This window comes from Drosophila persimilis, unplaced genomic scaffold (assembly GCF_003286085.1).
Source record: "Drosophila persimilis strain 14011-0111.01,24,50 unplaced genomic scaffold, DperRS2 tig00000735-arrow-arrow-pilon, whole genome shotgun sequence".
Lineage (NCBI taxonomy): Eukaryota > Metazoa > Arthropoda > Insecta > Diptera > Drosophilidae > Drosophila > Drosophila persimilis.
In genome coordinates, this window is record NW_020825346.1 from 794189 (window position 1) to 808978 (window position 14790).

The following is a 14790-nucleotide window of genomic DNA, read 5'->3' on the forward strand; positions in this document are numbered from 1 at the left end:
ATTTCTTAACGCGTTTTCTAGCTAAGTGGCAGCCTTAAAAAAACATTGAACGCCTCAAACGCTTTGAAATGCTTTTTGGTGATGAAGAGTTGGAGAAAAAGTTGATTGGGTGATGTAAGGTATCTTGTTTTAAAATGGTTTTTCTTTTTGAGTCAAAATTCAGATATTCGCAAAAACCATATTTTTCTAGTGATGTGGCAGCCCATACATAATCAATTTGTTGAATCCGATAGCATTTATAGTTGAATCGAGCATTTAGTGGATTCAATTCAATGAAATATAAGAGTAATCTCTTAGCTGCTTATGAAAATTGAATATTTTTTCCGTTCTCTATATGATTTGTAGTTTTCCTTTGCATGAATAAAAATGTATTATCTTTTCAGCGATGTGGCAGCTCCTCCAAAAACAGCTGTTTTTTCCTCGCTTCTATTTCTGTTCCTCCTATTTTCATAACGCGCAGTGAAAGAACAAAGCTCAGGATAAATGAATAGAAGCCATTAATTTGTGTAGAATGATGTGGACAAGCGTCAACTGCCTCTGGCGTAGTGTAGGGCGCCAGGCACCACGACTCCTGTACCGTAACGTACGCACATCCGTGATTTTGCCGGCGAAAATCTTCGCAGACAAGGAGAATCAGTTCGCCCACAGTATTCTGGCAGAGTCTCTGAAACCCTATCATATCCTAAGGCCCACCGACATCCCCTTGGAGGAGGCCACCACGGATGGCTATCTGGAGCCGAACAGGAACCTCAGTCCCGACGCTCTGCACGCGAACTTCCTGGCCCTCGTCCAGCATTGTGCGGGGACGGACACGCAGATCAGTGAACCACAGTTCGATGCGTTCGCCCGCGTATACTGCGAGCAGATGCACCATCTGTCCGACGACCAGCTGCTGGGCACACTGCGGGCCTTGGGCCAGCTGCCGACACCTGAATCGACCAAGACAAGAAACTACATGGAGTTGTGGAACACACTGGATATCGAGTGCTGTCGAAGGATCGAGCGTTGGCCCACCGGGCAGCTGCTGCTGGTGAGTGATGCCTGGTACCAGCTTGGTCTGGCCAGGATCGGGGAGTACGTGTGGCTGGCCCTCAAGAAACTGGGCCGCAAGGTGCGAAAGCTGCCGCCGGAGCAGCTGGTTCAGTCCATGTTCCTCTGCAATCTGCTGCGGCGCCCCGTCTTCGAGATGTTCGACTTTGAGATGAATCTGGCCCGCTGTATCGATCAGATGACGCTCCAGGAGCTGGGCGTCATGGCCATGGGCTTCTTTAAGACCCAGACGCAGATTCGAAATCCCGAGCTGATCGACCAGCTCTTCGCTAGACTAACCAGAGAGCTGGACACCGTGGAGGACATCACCCTGGTGTCCCTGTTAAAAGTTCTGCGCTACAGCAGCAAGCTGCCGCAGGTGGAGCCGCTGATCCGGCTGCTTCGCGCCCTGGAGCCGCAGGTGGAGCGCGTCTCTCTGCTGGCATGCCTCCACATGGCTCTGCTCGGCTGCGAGCTGCAGACCTGCGATGACCGGCTCATCGAACGCATCCTCCAGCGTTTCGAGAAGGAGCTGGACCAGGCCCGCCTGAAGGACATGGAGCGCATAGGTCTGGTCATGGCCCTGTTCAACGTGGAGAGTGAGTCCGGTGTGGAGAGGCGCCTGGCCGAGCGGCTGCCCGATCTGATGCGCCAACGCCTGGACGAGATCATGCGGTACCCACGCTGCTTCAGCAACTGCCTCCAGTTCCTCACCATGCGGGGTGTCTACGATGTGGAGCTGCTCGGAGTGGCCCTCGAGCCACGCTTTCTTCAACATGCCTACCGCGGCGCCCTGCCCGGTCGGGAGTACTTCCACCTCGATGGATGTGCCCGCCTGCTGGGCGGAGATGTGTACAAGGGCTCCCTACTCACCGAAAAGCAGCTCCAACAGATGGGAAAGCTCTACACGCAGTACATACCCGATCGGGAGGGACGCTTTAAGCTGAACAAGACCGATCGCATTCTGGTGGACATCCGGGACGCGGCTTCCGATCTCTACCGGCACCTCAGCTTCAAGCACATCCTGCCCCAGTACGAGCGCTGTGATCTGGTCCTCTGCTATGACCGCCGTCAGCAGCGGGCACTCCCCATCGCTGCGGACTGTCCGCAGGACTACAGCGGTGTGATCCTCACCAGGCGGCATCTGCTCGGTGCTGACAGCTGGCACGATGAGCATCTGGCCACCGTGATCGTGGTGGTGGCCGGCTGGAACAATGTGATACGGGACAAGGACCGGCATACGGGACAGCTGGCAATGAAGCTGAAACAGCTCAAGCAATTGGGCCACCAGCCGGTGGTGGTGAGTGGCTCTAACATAAGTTCCAAAAAGTCCCTACGAAGCAGCCATACAGATACCGGGATTCTACGGAATCGCGAATTTAGTCTTCCCAATCCGATGCAAGGCCAACAGGTGGCCAATAGTGCCACGATGTCGCATAACTGGGCAAACATGACCGAATATCACAAAAAATCGCACCCCTAAGCACTGCAAGCCCCGCAGAAAAAGGTGCAGTGCAGTCACTCGTTCTCTGACAGGACATGGGTATCCGATGGGTAGCCCCTACAATGATTTTTTTTTCCTTAGCCGTAGCGGAGAGGAGAAGGGCTTACCCTTGATCCTGACCTTCCCATCGATCCCCCTCCCCCCTTTACCTATCACTAACCTAAGATCTGAAGTGAAGATTATATTTCTGCTGTGAGCAACATATATTTTGATGTATCTGTTGCACATGTTTGGTACAATCGAATTGATCTTATATTTTCTATATACTATGTACATGTTCTTCCATCAATCCTTAATCTACATATACCATATAATACCCATTGGCTTTCCGTAGATCTATTGGCACGAATGGCGTGAACTGGAGACATCCGCGGATCGTCAGGACTTCCTCAAGCGTCGTCTACGCCAGGCGGCCAGAATCTAAGACCAGGAGCAGATTGGCAACCCATACAGCAGAAAATCAACATCGATTGCAACAGCATGGATATATAGTCAGTCATATGATATCTGAATAATGTACACAGACAGGCCACTAATATCTAAAAATTATCTAACTAAACGAAACAAAAAAATATGCGTGACAGAGTTATGGCAGAGTTGTTGAATGATGACGACGACGACGACGACGACGAAGACCGCCCGCGGCCCCACGCGTCACTAGAGGGTGCCATGTAGCGCTCGCTTGGTGTACTCGTAGACGACGAAGAGCGTGGCCGTGGCCGGTATGGTGCGGAGAACGGAGGGCAGCAGGCCGCGATAGAGTGCGAGAACGCCCTCGCGTTGTACAATCTCACGACCGACGGCGTACATGCTGGCGTTAAGGTTCTTCACCTGGATGCGGCTCTTGATCACGTCGGCGGGAAACGTGGAGGTCCACAGGCAGACGCCGCCAATGGCCCCGGCCACCATAGTGCGCAATGGTCCGATCTCGTCCTTGGTTTGATTGTTCCTGCAGAGAGACAAAAATTAATATGATGGTTGCTGGTTGCCGGTATCGTTTCGCTGGTCTCTTACCTGCGCAGAAATTCTCTGGTGCCCTCGTAGCTGCCAAAGAAGAAGAAATAACCGGGCATCTCACGCATGAATGTCGAGCTCAAGCCGCGATAGAAGCCGCGCAAGCCTGTGTGCGCGCGTGGAGGAGATTAAAACCAATTAATGGATTGTGCGTGGAAAATAACTGATGAAATGGAAGACTGGCAGCAGAGAGGGAAAGGAAACAGATTGGCACGTGAGAAGGCCATTCCGTTCGTTCACTATTTGTGGAAATTACTACGTTACATGGCCGCGATAAGGACGGAGCATCAATCAACAGTCAAACCGAATCGTTGCATGCGACCCCCCGCCCCAAAATCCCTCTATTGATCTGTCAGCTGCCAGCAGGAAGGGAGAGCGGATGATTCAGTAACTTTCCACTTGACAACTGATTGGGGCGGGGCGGGGCGCTCTCAACTATTTGTATTATCCACAAACTTCCCCTATCTTCCTCTCGCTTGCTCTTGTGCTACGTCATTATGCGTGGCATGTTCCCCCTGTTGCCCCGACCGCGCCAACAAGGCTGAGAATATTCTTATCAAATATCAAGTAATTCATAATTCGCTGTATACAAAAGCTGCGTAGTAAATATTATTCGATCTTTCGCCTTTCCTTTTTGTTTAAAAAAAATTATTAAGAAAACAACAAACAACCCATTCAGCTTCGATTAGATTGAAGCGATATGGAAGCTTTAATCTACCATTAATATACTCTAATAAGATTCTACAAACTGTACAGAGAAGGGCTTTCGCTTCCAGTTTTATAGATTTAATTCCGAAGACAGGTCGGTTGGAAGGTTAGGGAGTTTATAAACAGCTTTCACTACCATTCTATCCGTTTTGTAATCATTTTATAAGATGTGTATGTCATCTGAGAACCTATTTTATATACATATGTCTTGGGAACATTTTGTCTCCATTTGGAAAAACTCTCTTAAAGGCGGAAATATAACTTTTTGGATACAGTGTGCTCTTGTGCCCCAAATGGAATTACTAGCATTATTTTTAGAGGAATTTCAAATATTGCGAACGTGAAGAAAAATTTTGAAAAACAAACCGCCAAAGAGATTTGTCTGGCAACGCCAGAGCGATCGCGTGGAGCCATGTGGAGGGGAGTGTCGTGTCGGGTTTGTTGTCCAAATCGGACATCACATTGCGATGCGATAATTCTGAATTATGGAGAGGAATTGCTTGATTGTTGAAAAGCCACGCTAAGATAATCTAATCGGGGGAACTGAACTCGAGTGTCGCCGCGGGACAACAGCAACAGCAAAAAGACGTTTGGCTATACGTGGGGGCTGGCCCCAGCACTCACCTTCCGTGCGCCAGATGTACCGCGTGAGGGACCAGGGCGTACGCATATCCTGCGGATGACTGGGCTCAATATAGTGCTTCATTTCGCGCAGGGCCTGGAGCTTGCATTTGATCAGCTCCGTGGGGCAGAGGGTGAGCGTGGAGAAGCAGGCGGCCAGGGAGCCGGCACAGGCATTTTGGGTGGTCGTCAGCTGGCTGGTTGTCTCCTTATTGACCATGAAAGCGACAAACTTCTGGCATCCTCCGTAGGCGGCAAAGAGAACCGAATTCTCGGCCACATTGGCCACCACGGCGGGCAGGGAGCCCGCATAGAGGCCCCGGAATATACCATCCTTTCGATACGTGCTCACGAAACAGTCGAACATTCCTTTGTAGGCCTCCGGGAAGGTCTGCAGCTTCACCTTGACAGTGTCCAGCGGCTGCGAGACGTACACCTGTGCGGCCCCGCCTAAGAGATCAAGGGGAGTTGATATTGGTCCCATGGTGTCGGCAGAGCTGTGTGTATACGCACCCAAAGAGCCCGCCAGGAAGTCGATGAGCCCCTCCACAAAGTTGATGTTGTTCCCGGTTCCGCCTCCATGCATGTCGAGGCGCCGTACAAGTCTTAGGAATTTGCCGAATATGAATAGGAGGCCGTCACGCACGGCTTCGAGCGTCGAGAGTGGACTGAGCTTCCGGACGCGGCCGCGTCGCTGCGATTCACGACGCTCGTTCTCGCTCTGCTGGCTCTCCTCCTCGGCCTCGGCCTCCAGCACCGCCTGCTCGTATGCCTCGAGCAGTTCATCGGGGGCCCCTATCAGCACGGAGCTGCCCACTCGGCTGGAGCCGACTCGCGGCCGTGTCAGCGTTGACGCTGGTTGCTCATCATCGTTCTTGGGGGCAGGCTTTGGCTCTCGCGGTGCTTGTCTCTTCAGGAATTTCTCTTCGGGTGTCGGGGGTAGGAGCGGTGTTGGTGGCTCCGTTGGATCTTCTCTCTTACCGATTTGCCTTGACCCCCTGCCCGCGTAAAATGTTTCGGGCTGTGGTTTCTCTTCGGGTCTTGTGCTCTTCTTGTCTGACATGACAGTGCTCTTAGTCTGCTGCTGGATGTTGCTTTCTTCTCTCTTTATTGCTGTTTACTGAAATTCGTCATCATCAAACGATCGGCTGCTCTTCCGATCGTTATCGTTCGTGTCCGGTCTGTGGCTGTTGCTGTTGGTGTTGGTGTTGGTGTTGTGTGGGTCTGTTGCTTATTCTCTTTGTCTGTTATTGAACGCGCTCTGATAACTTCGAGCTTTCTGTTATGTCTTCTTTTCCAGCGATTGCTGTTTTGTTCGCTTTTTCAGCGGTATTTGTTATGTCTGCTTCTTCAGAGGTAGCTGTTATTTTCGCGTTTCCAGCGGTAGCTGTTATATCTGCTTTTACAGCGGGGGCTGTTAAATATGCCTTTGCAGCGGGTGTTGCTATATCTGCTTTTACAGCGGCCGTTGTTATATCTGCTTTTACAGCGGACGCTGTTATGGCGGCGTTTACAGTGGGGACTGTTATGCCCGTTTTTACAGCGGAGGCTGTTATATCTTCGTTTACAGTGGGATCTGTTATGTCGGCTTTTACACAGGTAGCTGCTATGTCCGCGTTTCCAGTGGTGACTGCTGTGTTAGCTGTTTCTATTTCTGTTACTTCCACTGTTCCAGGCACTGTTAACTCCAACGTTTCAGGCGTCACTGTTGGTCGCTGTGTCTCAGCAAATTGTTCCAAATTCTTAGAAGTTTCCAATCGACTTATTTCAGCTGCTACTAAGTTCGAGTTTTTAAACAAATTTAAATTTAGCTTTGCTTTAGCACAACCTTCCGACCAATCAATTGGATGCTTTGGATACTGGCCAACTGATGCGTTCAGGTAGCGGTTCAGTAGCGAATCCGATGCTTTTGCAACCACCGCTTCTTCTTCAGTTATGTTCTGTTCTTGTTGATCAAAATGGCTTGCAGCTAATTTCAATGACGCTAGTTGGGCGCTGCCACACGGACTTGACGGGGTACTGCTGTCGGTTACGGGTGCTAGGGGCTGCTCTTCTGGTGCCACAATACTCCGGAACCGTAGGGCGGTGGTTAGCTTAGCTTTAGCACAACCTTCCGACCAATCAATTGGATGCTTTGGATACTGGTCAACTGATGCGTTCAGGTAGCGGGCCAGTAGCGAATTCGCTGCTTTTGTAGCTTCTGCTTCTGCTTCTTCTTCAGTCAACTGTTCCTCGGCCTCGGCCGCAGGAGCTTGTCGATCGAATGTGCTTGCAGTCAATTTCAATGGTTGTATGGGCTCGTTACCAGACGCTGTGCTGGACTTTTTGTCATATGGAGAGGTGAACAATGGATTCAGGGTTCGCAGCAGTGGCCGCGGGGCACGAGGTCCTGGCTTGGGTGCGGCTGGTGGCCGACCAAAAATCTTTGCGATATTGGAACGTACCTTTTTCGATGCCAAACCAGTCACAATCGCCGTCACGCCCACAATGCCCACTAGGCCCACAACGCCCTCCGTTAGTGTGTCCTCGCGTGTGTGTCTTTCGTTGGGATCCCAAACTTTCTGCTTTCGATTGTACTCGTACTCGAAATCCTTATTCATTTTTGGGAACCGAAAATTTTGTTTTGAAATAATATGCGCACTTATATTTGTATGTGTCTGCTACGATGCCAAAAAGGTGTCTAGAAAAACTGCCTTCTGTCAGAATACAATTGTTATCGATTGAAATGCCTTTCAATGTACGTTTTTTGTTGTTTTTTTTTTTATTATTTATAATCGATATTTTGATTACGCCATATGTATATATATGTCTGTGTATATTCCAATTCCTACTCCAATTCCTGCTACAGCCATTGAGCCAATTCCTCTGCCCTTGGACCGAGATCTCTTTTAGGAGTGGCTCCACCATCTCGATCTCGATCGGGACTTAAACTTAGAGCAGTGGTCCCTCGGAAAGCAATATTTGTTTCTCGTCTTATTCCTGAGGCTACAACGGAGGATGTTAAACAACATCTTTCCTCTAAACTTAATACTTCGCCTGTTGATATAGTTGTGACTAAATTTACATTTAAACATAAGCGCAACATATTATCCTTTAAAATTCTTCTCCCTGTTGATTCCCAATTGCCATAATGACTTTATCAATGGGCTAACGGATATTTCCCTTGTCCAAATTAATGACGTTAAAAACATTAGGGACAGACTTCTTGACGTCGTTTTTGTTAACGATGGTTCTCTTGCTACGGTATCTAGAGCAAGCCCAATAACTCTCCCTGAAGATCCTTACCATCCAACTTTGTTGATATCACTGGAGTGTACACAATCTGGAGGTGCTGACAGTTCCATGGCTCCTTGTCACATAAAGTGTTTTCGCAAAACAAACTTTATCGATTTTGATCTACATAGATGCAACTGTTAACTCGTTTTATAGTTCTATTTACTCCGCCCTTAATACGTTTGTTCCAGATCTCACTGTACCTGTATCGTCCAAGCCTCCCTGGTTCTCCAAGTATATGTCATACTTAAAAAATAATAAATCCCGGCTCTATAAAAAGTACCAGAAGTCGGGCTCCACGTTGCCCTTAGCTCTATACTCCTCCGCTCGCTCTCTGTTCCTTGCCGTCAATAGTCAGTGTTATAATCATTACCTTTCACAATGTAGTAGTTACTTTCGTAGTGATCCTAAAAAATTCTATTCGTTCGTTAACTCTAAGCGCAAGTCAAACGTTTTTCCTCCGTCCTTTCATTACCAGAACAAAACAGAAGCTTCTGCTGTTGGTATTGCAAATTTATTCGCTAACTTTTTCCAAACAACGTACTCGTCTCATATTTACAACGCATCCACTCCGTATCCGTACCAGCTACCTCAAGCTAACAGCATTTTTCTGCCCTTTTTCGAGGAAAGCGTTGTTCTGGAAGGTTTGTCATCTATGGACATATCGTTTTCTGCGGGTCCAGATAAGGTACCAAGTTGCATCTTAAAACACTGTGCCCAGTCCCTTTGCAAACCCTTGACCTTTCTCTTCAACCTCTCCTTGGAACAGTCTTGTCTCCCAGTAATTTGGAATGAGTCCTATATCATTCCGCTTCACAAAAAAGGTTCAAGATCAAACATTGAAAACTATCGTGGTATCGCAAAGCTTTCCGCCATCCCGAAGCTTCTTGAGTTCCTGGTCACCCGGCAACTGCAACATCTTTGTTGCAGCTTGATATCTCCGTCGCAACACGGTTTTTTCAGACATCGTTCAACATCGACTAACCTTCTTGAGTTTTCTAACCTAATCCACCGTGGTTTTCAAATTGGTTTGCAGACGGATGTAGTTTTTACGGACTTCTGCAAGGCATTCGATTCTGTGAACCATGCTCTGCTTATTCACAAGCTTTCTTTATTAGGGTTCCCAACGAATCTTCTAGATTGGATTTTGTCCTATCTCTCTAACCGTACTCAACGTGTTTTGTTTTCTAACGTGTTGTCAAATACTGTTAATGTTACTTCAGGTGTGCCACAGGGAAGTCATCTGGGCCCGCTTCTGTTTATTTTATTTGTGAATGACCTTCCTCAAGTTATAACATACTCTACTACACTAATGTATGCTGATGATGTAAAAATCTGTCTTTCTTACTCTGATTGGTATTTGCACACACGCCTTCAACTTGATCTAAGTGAACTACTATTGTGGTGTTCAACTAATCTTCTTTTTCTGAACCTTTCCAAATGCAAACTTATGACATTTTACCGTCGCGCTCCTCATTTTGTCCCATATGTTCTAGGAAATCATTTCCTTGAGCGAATTTCGAGTTCAAATGACCTCGGAGTCCTTTTTGATCATAAGATGTGTTTTAACACCCATATAGCTGCAACTGTAAATAAAGCTAAGGGTGTTTTAGCGTTCATCAAGCGTTGGTCCAAGGAGTTTGACGACCCGTACGTTACGAAACAACTGTACATCTCGTTGGTACGTCCTATATTGGAGTATTGTTCTTGTGTGTGGAGCGCGCAGTATAAAGAGCAGCAGGCTGTTATTGAATCCGTGCAAAAGCAATTTTTATACCCGATACTCAAAATGAGTTTTGGGGTATATTAGATTTGTGGTGAAAGTGGATGTGTGTAACGTCCAGAAGGAATCGTTTCCGACCCCATAAAGTATATATATTCTTGATCAGCATCAATAGCCGAGTCGATTGAGCCCTGTCTGTCTGTCCGTCCGTCCGTCTGTCCGTCTGTCCGTCTGTCCGTCCCCTTCAGCGCCTAGTGCTCAAAGACTATAAGAGCTAGAGCAACGATGTTTCGGATCCAGACTTCTGTGATATGTCACTGCTACAAAAATATTTCAAAACTTAGCCTCGCCCACTTTCGCCCCCACAAAAGGCGAAAATCTGTGGCATCCACAATTTCGACGATACGAGAAAACTAAAAACGCAGAATCGTAGAAAATGACTATATCTTACAGAGTGCAAAATCTGAACCAGATCGTATAATTATTATAGCCAGAATCACGAAAACAATTTCACTCTTTCTCGCTCTGTCTCACTCTAACACACAGGTTTCATGGTTGGTTTTGCCAATTGCAAAATATGAGTTCAAGGATCTCAGAACCCATAAGAGCTAGAGCAACCAAATTTCGTATACACACTCCTGTGATATCGGACCTTGACCGTTTTGTGTCAAAATTTCGCCGCACCCCCTTCCGCCCCCGCAAAGGTCGAAAATCTGGGGCAACCACAAATCTCAGAGACTATTAAGGCTAGAGTAACCAAATTTGGTATCCGCACTCCTGTTAGATCTCACTATAAAACGTATATCTCAGAACTTCGCCCCACCCCCTTCCGCCCCCACAAAGGACGAGAATCTGTTGCATCCACAATATTTCAGATTCGAGAAAACTAAGAACGCAGAATCATAGAGAATGACCATATCTATCAGATTGCTGAATCTGGATCAGATCAGATAATTTTTATAGCCAACAGGAACAAATCAATTTGCACTGGCTACGCAGCGCCCGACGTCACGCTCAGACTGATTTTCTGTCTCTCTCGCACGCACTCTTTGTCGTGTCGTTTAATATTAGCGGCGTCTGCCGGAGGAGAGCCATACTGACTTAGTATCGGGTATAACCGTAGAGTTGCGGTGTCCGCAGCAACTCACAACATTCCCCCTCGTTATTATTAATAATCGATAATTTGATTACGCCATATGTATATATATGTATGTATGTATATATATTACTCGTTAGGTTTTCGAGACGCCAATTCACTGCAGGCTTCCTTTTCATATGGGTTTCATTCGCTTTTTCCACTTTCGGTTTATATTTACCATACATACTATATTTATATATATTTATAATATTTATTTTATGCTTCCTATACAACTATACATATTTGTGTGTGTGTTTTGTGTGTGTGTTAAAATCAGATTTGGGAAACACACACAATTCTAAACAGATCTAAACACTTAAAAAGATTGGCACGCTTTGAAATCGGAGCTCGAACGGATGATGGGCATGGAGATCTTCGGAGGAGAATATGGAATATATGGAGGAACTAAAGTTATTGTTGCGCTTCAAATTGAACTACGTGAAATGGAGCTCCCACTCCCACTCCCGCTTCCGCTTCCGCTCCTACAGATCCCTTCTAGGTATTGCACTCTTGTCACGGCCCCAGGATATAGTCATAGTCTACCCGTCCCCTCCCTCACGCCCCTAGTAGTAGGCGGGGAACGGGTGATAGTTAGACGGATTCGAGGCATGATGATTGGCCGACGGCAGCACAGGCGGCGGTCGTACGCCCGGATGGTAGTTGCTCGATGCCACCTGGTGGTAGGCCCCAAAGCTGCGGGCCATGTGCCGATTCTGGGCCACTGCCGCCGCCGACTCGCCCAGGAGGCGGGACTGGTCTGCTGTGCCCAGCAGGCGATTGTTCTGTTCCATCAGCAGATGGGCGGTGGGGTCGACCAGCAGGCGGTGCTGGTCGGCGGCATTTGAGGCGGCCAGAATTCGGTGCTGCTCCACCGTAGAGAGCAGGCGGTGATGCTCGAGACTGTCGCGGCTCTGGTGCTGCATCTGCGAGGAGAGGAACGACCGATTGTTGCCCACGGCCATGTTGGCCGTGTTCGGTGTGAGGTCCAGCGAGGCCATTCGCAGCATGTCGTGATGCGGATGGTTGTAGGGCAGCTGTGGCGGCGACGACACCACATAGTTGGCCGTGCGGCTCAGGTCCACGGAGGTGGTCTGGTCGTGCTCCTGCTCGCCCAGCTGCTCGCTCAGCATGTTGTGCATGGCCGCCGCCGACTGGTGTTGCTGCATGGCCAGCTGGCTGCCGTGTCCGTGCTCCTGCTGGTGCACCACCGATGCACCCTTTGCCTGCTGTGCCTGCGCCTGGGCCTGGGCCTGCGCCTGCTGGCTCTGCTCCCCGTCCGACAGAATGTCGTAGATGTGGTGATGGTAGCGACTGCTTGGCAGCTGGAAGTTGTGGTGATAGTTGCTCGACGCATTCGATCTCGAGCTCATGTCCAGGCCCTGCAGATCGGACAGATCGTTGGCCGCACTCGCCGCCGCGGCAGCAGCCGCCGCCGCACTCGCCGCACTCGCCACATTGCTGTTGCTGCTCTGGCGATACTCCGCCGGCGAGTCGAGCTCCTGGCTGTTGTACTTCAGGTTGCTCGCCATGCTCTCGTACGTGGAGTACATGAGATCGATCTACGACTGGGGGAACTTCATGCGCATATCCTGGCCCGCGCTGCTCGAAATAACAAACAGAATGAACGTTCCATTGGCGGTAAAAGTAGCGAGTAACGAGGGAAAAATGCAATGAAAAATAAGAGTTGGTGAAGCGATAAATGCTGACATACAAAAATGTTCTGTACCTGTTCTGCGGCATGATGCTGTTCTCCTCGTCGCTGGACATTTGATTGTGATGCGAGAGGTTGTGCCGCTGGCGTTGCTCGTGCTGGTCCTGCTCCTGCACCGCCCGGAGAGATGGGCGGCGGCGAGGGCGGCGTGCGATGGTGCGACGAAGAGAAGCCATCGGAGTCGGGATGCTGCGGTTGGGGTGTGCTGCCCGCATCCACGTCCACATCGTTCTGGTTCTGGTTGCTCTGCGGATTGGTTGGCGTCGAGGCGCTGGGCGAGATGTTGCAGGCTCCCTGGAACATCGGAAGTGAATTCTGAAATATGGAGAGGAATTGCTTGATTGCTGAAAAGCCACGCTAAGATAATCTAATCGGGGGAACTGAACTCGAGTGTCGCCGCGGGACAACAGCAACAGCAAAAAGACGTTTGGCTATACGTGGGAGCTGGCCCCAGCACTCACCTTCCGTGCGCCAGATGTACCGCGTGAGGGACCAGGGCGTACGCATATCCTGCGGATGACTGGGCTCAATATAGTGCTTCATTTCGCGCAGGGCCTGGAGCTTGCATTTGATCAGCTCCGTGGGGCAGAGGGTGAGGGTGGAGAAGCAGGCGGCCAGGGAGCCGGCACAGGCATTTTGGGTGGTCGTCAGCTGGCTGGTTGTCTCCTTATTGACCATGAAAGCGACAAACTTCTGGCATCCTCCGTAGGCGGCAAAGAGAACCGAATTCTCGGCCACATTGGCCACCACGGCGGGCAGGGAGCCCGCATAGAGGCCCCGGAATATACCATCCTTTCGATACGTGCTCACGAAACAGTCGAACATTCCTTTGTAGGCCTCCGGGAAGGTCTGCAGCTTCACCTTGACAGTGTCCAGCGGCTGCGAGACGTACACCTGTGCGGCCCCGCCTAAGAGATCAAGGGGAGTTGATATTGGTCCCATGGTGTCGGCAGAGCTGTGTGTATACGCACCCAAAGAGCCCGCCAGGAAGTCGATGAGCCCCTCCACAAAGTTGATGTTGTTCCCGGTTCCGCCTCCATGCATGTCGAGGCGCCGTACGAGTCTTAGGAATTTGCCGAATATGAATAGGAGGCCGTCACGCACGGCTTCGAGCGTCGAGAGTGGACTGAGCTTCCGACGCTCGTTCTCGCTCTGCTGGCTCTCCTCCTCGGCCTCGGCCTCCAGCACCGCCTGCTCGTATGCCTCGAGCAGTTCATCGGGGGCCCCTATCAGCACGGAGCTGCCCACTCGGCTGGAGCCGACTCGCGGCCGTGTCAGCGTTGACGCTGGTTGCTCATCATCGTTCTTGGGGGCAGGCTTTGGCTCTCGCGGTGCTTGTCTCTTCAGGAATTTCTCTTCGGGTGTCGGGGGTAGGAGCGGTGTTGGTGGCTCCGTTGGATCTTCTCTCTTACCGATTTGCCTTGACCCCCTGCCCGCGTAAAATGTTTCGGGCTGTGGTTTCTCTTCGGGTCTTGTGCTCTTCTTGTCTGACATGACAGTGCTCTTAGTCTGCTGCTGGATGTTGCTTTCTTCTCTCTTTATTGCTGTTTACTGAAATTCGTCATCATCAAACGATCGGCTGCTCTTCCGATCGTTATCGTTCGTGTCCGGTCTGTGGCTGTTGCTGTTGGTGTTGGTGTTGGTGTTGTGTGGGTCTGTTGCTTATTCTCTTTGTCTGTTATTGAACGCGCTCTGATAACTTCGAGCTTTCTGTTATGTCTTCTTTTCCAGCGATTGCTGTTTTGTTCGCTTTTTCAGCGGTATTTGTTATGTCTGCTTCTTCAGAGGTAGCTGTTATTTTCGCGTTTCCGCCGGTAGCTGTTATATCTGCTTTTACAGCGGGGGCTGTTAAATCTGCCTTTGCAGCGGGTGTTGCTATATCTGCTTTTACAGCGGCCGTTGTTATATCTGCTTTTACAGCGGACGCTGTTATGGCGGCGTTTACAGTGGGGACTGTTATGCCCGTTTTTACAGCGGAGGCTGTTATATCTTCGTTTACAGTGGGATCTGTTATGTCGGCTTTTACACAGGTAGCTGCTATGTCCGCGTTTCCAGTGGTGACTGCTGTG

At 49.6% G+C, this 14790-nt stretch overlaps 4 protein-coding genes across 4 annotated transcripts; 1 reads left to right on the forward strand and 3 right to left on the reverse strand.

Moving 5' to 3' along the window:
* Positions 1-466: 466 nt before the first annotated feature.
* Positions 467-3107, forward strand: LOC6599229 (FAST kinase domain-containing protein 5, mitochondrial). Its single transcript, XM_026992536.1, has 2 exons — positions 467-2329; positions 2868-3107. Exons 1-2 carry the CDS (start codon positions 512-514, stop codon positions 2955-2957), a joined length of 1908 nt encoding a protein of 635 aa, XP_026848337.1. The 5' UTR covers positions 467-511; the 3' UTR covers positions 2958-3107.
* On the reverse strand, positions 3004-7460 carry LOC6599230 (mitochondrial ornithine transporter 1). Its single transcript, XM_026992537.1, has 4 exons — positions 5390-7460; positions 4880-5326; positions 3548-3653; positions 3004-3482 (listed from the first exon to the last, which is right to left on the reverse strand). Exons 1-4 carry the CDS (start codon positions 5937-5939, stop codon positions 3191-3193), a joined length of 1395 nt encoding a protein of 464 aa, XP_026848338.1. The 5' UTR covers positions 5940-7460; the 3' UTR covers positions 3004-3190.
* A 3797-nt stretch (positions 7461-11257) lies between these two features.
* On the reverse strand, positions 11258-12804 carry LOC113566519. The gene is made up of 2 exons (XM_026992555.1): positions 12737-12804; positions 11258-12609 (listed from the first exon to the last, which is right to left on the reverse strand). Exon 2 carries the CDS (start codon positions 12558-12560, stop codon positions 11574-11576), a length of 987 nt encoding a protein of 328 aa, XP_026848356.1. The 5' UTR covers positions 12561-12609; positions 12737-12804; the 3' UTR covers positions 11258-11573.
* On the reverse strand, positions 12570-14227 carry LOC6603902. Its single transcript, XM_026992515.1, has 4 exons — positions 13693-14227; positions 13183-13629; positions 12737-13065; positions 12570-12599 (listed from the first exon to the last, which is right to left on the reverse strand). Exons 1-4 carry the CDS (start codon positions 14213-14215, stop codon positions 12570-12572), a joined length of 1329 nt encoding a protein of 442 aa, XP_026848316.1. The 5' UTR covers positions 14216-14227.
* Positions 14228-14790: the final 563 nt, after the last annotated feature.